General features: G+C 47.1%; 1 protein-coding gene across 1 annotated transcript in view; it reads left to right on the top strand.

Annotated features, from left to right (window-relative positions):
- Window positions 1-739: 739 nt before the first annotated feature.
- Window positions 740-7,507, top strand: part of Kpnb1 (karyopherin subunit beta 1) — a 28,775-nt gene continuing 22,007 nt past the window's right edge. Inside the window, exons 1-4 of the mRNA NM_017063.2 lie at window positions 740-878; window positions 975-1,033; window positions 3,200-3,382; window positions 6,830-7,030. Of these exons, the coding sequence (NP_058759.2) occupies window positions 839-878; window positions 975-1,033; window positions 3,200-3,382; window positions 6,830-7,030 (483 nt within the window). The 5' untranslated portion in view covers window positions 740-838. The remainder of the gene's footprint in view (window positions 879-974; window positions 1,034-3,199; window positions 3,383-6,829; window positions 7,031-7,507) is intronic.

Genomic DNA, 7,507 nt, shown 5'->3' with positions numbered 1-7,507 from the left:
CGCAGCTCCGCCCCACCCCGGAGGCGTCCCGTCGTGCTCTGCGCTAGACTCTTAAGAGCCCCGGGGCCTCCCGCCTTTACGCGCGGCGACCCCGAACTCCTCAGTTTTCCCGGCGCCCCGTCCTATCAACGTCCAGTATCCCAGCCAATCCGGCGCGCTAGGAGCCTTACCTTCCGCCCACCCTCCTCCCCGCGCACAGCCGGCCTGAGCCCGAAGGCCTTTACCCAGGCCAACCCAATCAGCGGCGCGCTCCTACCTACCCCACCCCAGGACCCCTCCCCTCGGCCAATAAGCACTCCCTATTCTGCTGCCCGCCCAGCCAACCGGGCCTTGAAGCACGTAGGCCAATGGGCGCGCGGCGGCTCTTCAACGCTAGGCTCCTGGCCAATCGGAGACTCCGCGTGGCTCCAGCAGTAGCCAATCGCTGTGCAGCGCGGTGCCGCCGCGGAGAGGTCCGGCAGGAATATCCCTCCGCCTCCCTCCCTCAATCTCTCTCCCTCCCTGCGATCCGCCTCTCACTTACAGCCGCCCTTCCTTTCTCCCTCCGCCGCCTGAGCACCAGCCGCGCTCTGAGCTGCCCCCGGGGTCCCTCCCCCGCCACCAGAGGAGCAGCTGCTGCCGCCTAGCACATTAGGAGGGCGGAAGGAAGGAGAGCAGGGAGGAAGGGGAGCCGGAGCGCCTGCCCAGAGGCGGCCGGTGAATGGGCTTGTGGTGACCCCCACCCCCCACCCCACCCTCCCTTCCCACCCGACCCCCAACCCCCATCCCCAGTTGGAGCCGCCGCCCGAGAGGCCGGGCCGTCGTCTTGGGAGGAGTCCCCGCCGCCGTCACCTCCGCCATGGAGCTCATAACCATCCTCGAGAAGACCGTGTCTCCGGGTAGGACTCGGGGCCGGGGGTCGGGCTGAGGTGACTGGGGTGGGGGAGGGGGTGGCCCCTCTGACCCCGCTGCCTCTCCCCCATTTCTCCTGGCAGATCGGCTGGAGCTGGAAGCGGCGCAGAAGTTCCTTGAGCGTGCGGCTGTGGAGAATCTGGTGCGTGCTTCCCCGCCGCGCCCCATCCCGCCGCGTCCCCATCCCTGCGTGCGGGCCTTCCCGCCCTCCTGGAGGCCCAGGCCTGAGGAACCCACCCCGCCCCATCTCGTCCCCCTTCCCCCCCGCCCGGCCCAACCTAACCCCGCCATCGGGAAGCCGGTGGGTGTGTCCCGCCCCGGGCCCTGCGTCTAGCCAATGGCGAGACGCGCCGGGGTGATCGCTGTCCAATCGTCACGCGACCTGAGGGCGGCGGTGCAGCGGGAGGGAGAAAGAGGGAGGGAAGGGAAGTTAGGTTGCATGGCGCTGCGTGTTCAGCAAGGGTGGGGGTTGGGGAGCCGGGCCTAGGGGCCATGTGGAAGCTCTGCGCCCTGCCGCCTGTCTTGTACTGGCTGCGGCCGGCTTCTCCTTCCTGTCCCATGGCTCTGTTGCTGTCTGCAACTACTTCCTAGAGCCCTATCCTTTCCTAGCTCCCTTGGTCTGTGCTCATGGCCACGCCTGGCACCCGACCACCTCTGAACCCATTGCCTCAGTTTTTTCCCTTTCTTGCCCTATTATCCCATTCCTGGCCTCAGTGTGCACGTGTGTTCTGTGTGAACTTGGATTATTCAGAGACCTCATCTATAGGGATCTCAGATTGAGTCTTATTTCTGAGATTGAGCCTATTCCCTGATGAAATCAGTGGATGAAATATAAAACCCTGATTTTATAATTTTGGATTTAAGAAGTACATTTTAAAAAAAGACTGACCTTTGTATAGGAAAATATACGATTATTGAAGCAATCTATTGCCAGAATGTTTCTCCCTTCCTTTGGGGGGAAGGGGAAGTGGGGGAGGGGAAAGGAGGGAAGGGTGGGTGGTATTAAAAGTCTCTTTAAGGTAGTAAGTTTTAAAAAGTCAAAAGGACATTGTAACCAAATGTAGTCCTTTGTGATGCTTGGCAAAATAGTAACATGCATAAAGCCACAAATCCTATTTTATTATGTACGGACCACTTTTCTTTTTGAAAGAGTAGTAAGTGACTTTGTATTGACGTTTTTATGTTTAACTCACAACCTTTCAAGCAGTTCTTTGTTGGTGTGGACTGAGAATTCTGCTCATAGTATATTCTTGGTTTTGCTTTGCTAGTGTGCTAGAAGCCCTTTTTCCTGCACCTAACACTCAGTGTCACAGAGTAAAACTTGGAGAATTATCTTCTGAGCTTGTAGAGTTTGCTTGCATTGAGAATTATCTCCTGTGTTTGGTTTGCTAACACTAAAAAAATGTGTCTACTTTGGGCCTTTATAACTTTCCTGATTGGGCAGATTTCCCCACCCAACTGCCCCACCCTTTGTGCGTGTTCCTCTGTATGTATGCTCTGGAAGAGGAAGAAATGTGTTACAAGTTTTAGATGAGTGGCTTTTGGACCTGTATTTCAAAACATAGGTTTTGGGAGGATTCATTGTTAGTTGACAGTAGGTCCAAAACAGGATAGGCTCCTGGTATGTCCTGCTACTAAACAAAAACGACTTTTCTCGACAACTCATGTGTCATTCACATTGTCGTGTTCTTTCAATTTCTGAATACTAGTTAACACTTTGACTTACAAATCCCTTTTGGTGAACATTCAGAGCTAAAACCCAGAGGACTAGATCTTATATCTGTGTTATACTTTCATGTATGTGCGTATGTGTTAGAAAAGGTGACTTATATGAGATCAGAGGGCTGTCCTGATTATTATTTTTGGGCAAGACCTTTTTCTAAAGTATACTTTTAAGTATTCTTTTCATTCAGCAGTTTTGCAGCATTGGGCTTTCTTGTACCTGCTTGAAGAAACTTGTCACTAGGATAACACATTACCAGGTGTCAATTTGGCTTTAATTCTGCGGAGCTATTTATAAGACTTGGGCTCAAAACATGTTCTTGATAGGAAGAATCTGTCTCTTCACATAGCAGGTGAGGTTTTATAGGACTTGTCCTTGAAGTGGCTTATGTTGCCTAGTCAGGCCTTAACTTTTTTTTGTTGAACCGGAGGAAACCTTTTCAGTGTTGAGTTTATGCAGGTACCAATTCAAAAAGAGATTTTCCAGTTTTCCGAGATACTTTGATCTAAATTTTGTGTTTCTTCTCTAGGGCTTTGCAAGCAAGTGGAAATTGCTGATAGACTTATAAATGTGTCTTCTCCACAGCCCACGTTCCTTGTGGAACTGTCCAGAGTGCTGGCAAATCCCGGAAACAGTCAGGTTGCCAGAGTTGCAGCTGGTCTACAAATTAAGAACTCTTTGACATCGAAGGATCCAGATATCAAGGCACAGTACCAGCAGAGGTGGCTTGCTATTGATGCTAATGCTCGGCGGGAAGTCAAGAACTATGTAAGTGACTGTCAAATCCTTGATATCATATGGTTTAAGGGAAGACGCTGGTCATTTGCATGTGATAGCCTTCTGAGACCCAAACGTTACCTGGGTGTAAGAATGTATTTTCACTAACGTCTCTGTGGCTGTAGGTGTCTGGTGCAGTGGGTTGGGCTCGGCAAGCTCAAGTGACCGTAGCAGCTTGGGAAGTTTAGTTGGGTCTCTGGGTTAGAGAAGTACAGGTTTGGTGCTGTAGATCACAGCCACTTAGGAGACTTCACTGCTACTATATATTTAGCTCAGTGGTAGAGACTTCAAAGCCTCAGGTTCTCTCTTTAACACCATGAGAGAGAAAGTGTGTTTGGGGTGTCTAGAATGAAGCTGAGGAATTGCCCAGGCTAGCATCAAAATCCTGGTCCTTCCTGTCTTTACTTCTGAAGTACTGGGATTATAGACATGTGGCACAACACTGCGCTCTGATATATTTTTGAGTGTGTGACAAGGTGTTAAGTTTAGCCCAGCCAATCCTTGATTTTATTAAAGGATAGCTATGAACTCTTACCTTTCTGAATTTACTGTAAATGCTGGGGGTGTCAGGTGTTTGCCACCATGCCTGGGTTTTCAGAGATATTTTAAAAATATTTTCTACTTGTTTTTAATGTTGTTTCTGTATGTCTTAGCAACTATGGAAGCCATAAGAGGGTGTTGGTTCCCCGGCAGCAGGAGTTACATGCCATTGTGAGCATCAGACAAGGGTGCTGGAAACTGAACTCTTAGGTCCTTTGGGAAAGCAGGGAGTGTTATGCTGTTGAATTCTCTCCAGTGCAGTCAAACAGCTCCTTTCTGCTTCCTTCTGTGGTGGCAGGTCCAGTTGTTTGCTGGTTTTTACATGATAATATGTAAAGTCAGTGAGATAATTTAAGTGACTTTGAGTCAAACAAAGAGTTTGTAGATTTTGTGTATGTGTCTCACCATGTAGTCCAGGCTGGCCACAACTCACAATCTAACTGGCTCTGTCTCCTGAGTCCTGGATGTGTGCCACCATACCTTGTCTTTTTATGAATCTTAAAACCAAACCGTGGAAAACTTGGTTGAGGGTCTTGGCATTATGAGTGAGTCTCCACTGGCTTGGAATTGTGGCATTTTTGTGATTCTATTGTTTTGTTGTTATTGAATTAGAAAGCACAGGATTCAAATGTAGATAGACTTGTCTTTTTTATTTTAAGTAGTAAAGTTACTAAATAAAGTTAATAAAGTAGTGGTCTTTATGGAAAGGGGCCAAAGGAAGCTGGGTAAATTAAATAGTTGTAGTCATAGTTTGTTCGGGGTTTTAAGGTGGAAATAAGAGGAATTTCTATGTTTGTATTTAGGCAAGTCAAGATTATGGGCATCATAATTGCTAGATTTAGATTCTACTTTTAGGCAAATTAGTGTCCTTTGAGGCAGATGCTTCCCTAACAGGGACCCTCCTTCCTTTTCCAGTCATATTGTCTACTGCCTATCAGTTGAGACACAAGTTAGGAAAACCAACTTACTTTGAATCTTCCATGCAGTGTATAAAGCTATTTCTATCCAAACTGTGTCTTCTCAGAAATGATATTTTTCTGAAGTGTTATTTTTAGATAGGGTCTCATTATAGCTGAACTCACTATTTTGACCAGGCTGGCCTCAAACCCACAGAGATCAACCTGTTTCTGTTTTTCTAGTGCTGGATTAAAGGTATACCAATGTGTCTAGCTATTGAATTATTTTTGATTACATATATGTGTGTGGGTGTGTGCACTTCAGTGCAGATGCCTAAGGAGGACAAAGTTGTGGGACCCATCCCCCTGGAGCTGAAGTTACAAGTAGTTGTGAGCTCCTTGACATAGGAGCCAAGCTTGAGTTCTCTGCAAATGATGCATGTGCTTTTAATGGCTGAACCATCTTTCCAGCCAAGTGTAATACTTTAATCCCCACCTCTTAGTTGTTAGACATAAACAAAATATATTTTTTCTCTTTTTTGTTGGTTTTCATCATTTGGAGCTGGAGACCTCACAATTGTCCCCAGGCTGGCTTCTACCACACAAGGTGGTCCTCTTACCTTTCCCTTCCTGGTGTGGTGTCTGCACACTGGGTTGGTTGGGACTTAGATTGAGTTGTACTCTTTCACCTCCTGAAGTTTACAGAGCTTGCCTCAGTTTTCCTTTTGTGGTTTTCAGAAAGGAGCTCACTATGTGTAGCCCAGGCTGGTCTCGGCCTTCTGTATGCTGGAGACAGGGTGTCCATTACTGTTGGGCTGGAGAGATGGCTCAGTGGTTAAGAGCACTGACTGCTCTTCCAGAGGTCCTGAGTTCAATTCCCAGCAACCACATGGTGGCTCACAACCATCTGTAATGGGATCTGATGCCCTCTTCTGGTGTGTCTCAAACAGTGACAGTGTACGCATATACATGAAATAGATAATTTTTTTTTTTAAAAGATTGAAACTATTGTTATTGGGTGGAGGGTGGCAAAGATGATACACCAGATAAGAGATCGTTCATACGGGCTCATCGCTATGCCACAGGGCACGAAGTGACCTGACCTAGTCAGCAAAGCTGGCCTGAATTTCTGGCAGCTTGCTTTTTTTTATCCTGTGTTCATGCCAGGGACAGTTAACTGTTTGCCTTTGGGTGAACTCCTGATTGTCAGTGAGTTCATGGTCTGAATTAGCTGATCATGGTAATGGTTAACCCTGCGCAAATGGTGGCTTCCTCTTTTATCTGCATCTGTGTGGTTATCCTGTATAAATGCTGCATTCCAACGAGACAAGCTTAGTGGCGGATTTCCATTTGGCATCACTGACTACTTCTTGGTGATGGCTAAGAACACTATTTTGGTTCCTAGGCATACAGAACTAGTCCTCTGAGAGAGAGTTCGGGTTATATAATGGTTGAGTCTTAGATTTTGGTAACATTTACATGATGCTGTCACTTAACCCCAAGCTTTTTTTTTTTTTTTTTAAACAAAAGTCAGTACTAGATTGTAATGAACAAAAAGGAGATGAGTTTGTGTCGTCTGGGAGAAAATCACATCCTTGAATCAGACTAGATTAATACACTAGGAATTACATTCACCTGGGTGCTCCACAGCCTACCTACCTGTCCATAAAAGACAATGAACATGCTCTTATTACAGATGCATACCTAGAAAATAGATTTTGCCCCCATCTCTCCTGCCTTGCCTTTCAGGGCTACTTCTTTCTGATGTGTTAAGTTTTGATGTGAGATGAGTTGAGAAGTCCATTTGCCTGCAAGCAAGGGACGGTTTTGCTTAAAGGTTCTGGAGACTGGTGTTGATACTTAAGTAGTCCTTTTGTGGGATGAGAAAAACAAAGATCAGATACATGTTAAACAGGTGGTTGTGGTGGGTAAAGTGTGCTCAAAGAATGTTACAAACTGCTATTCTGTGTCACTCCCCTCTCCTCCAAACTCCCCGCTGCAGGTTTTGCAGACTTTGGGCACAGAGACTTACCGGCCTAGTTCAGCCTCACAGTGTGTGGCTGGTATCGCTTGTGCAGAGATCCCAGTAAGCCAGTGGCCGGAACTAATTCCTCAGCTGGTAGCCAATGTCACCAACCCCAACAGCACGGAGCACATGAAAGAGTCCACACTGGAAGCCATCGGTTACATTTGCCAAGATATAGTAAGTATTCCTGCTGTTTCTGACTTACGTGCTTCCATTCTTTTAGCTGTCACATGAGTGCTGCTGGGGTTCTCTATCAGAAGATGAAGCACCAAGCTGCCGTGCGTGGTACTTTAAAGATAGGAGTACTTACTTTGGACCTCTTAGTCTCAAATTACTAATCATGTTCTGAAGTAAGAAACTTGAGGGCCAGGAACTCAGAATGGGCCTGGGTCCGGGTATAGCTAAGATAGAGTGCCTCGTATTCATGACATCTTATGATATGGTTTCTAGCACAAAAAGAAAAGGAACAAACTCAGTGGAAATCAGTAAGAGATATTTTGGGTGGGTTTATTTTATTCATTCATTCGTTTATTTATTTATTTTTTGCTGTTTGGAGACAGTCTTCTTGCCTTCTAGGTTGACCTTGAACTCCTGAGCTTTCCACTTCCATTTCTCAAGTGCTGGTTCACAGTTCTTGGGGGGTGGTATGCCGTT

Source organism: Rattus norvegicus, chromosome 10, assembly GCF_036323735.1.
Source record: "Rattus norvegicus strain BN/NHsdMcwi chromosome 10, GRCr8, whole genome shotgun sequence".
Taxonomy (NCBI): Eukaryota; Metazoa; Chordata; class Mammalia; order Rodentia; family Muridae; genus Rattus; species Rattus norvegicus.
The sequence above is the reverse complement of the archived record's forward strand: the minus strand, read 5'-3'. Positions and strand labels throughout refer to the sequence as shown.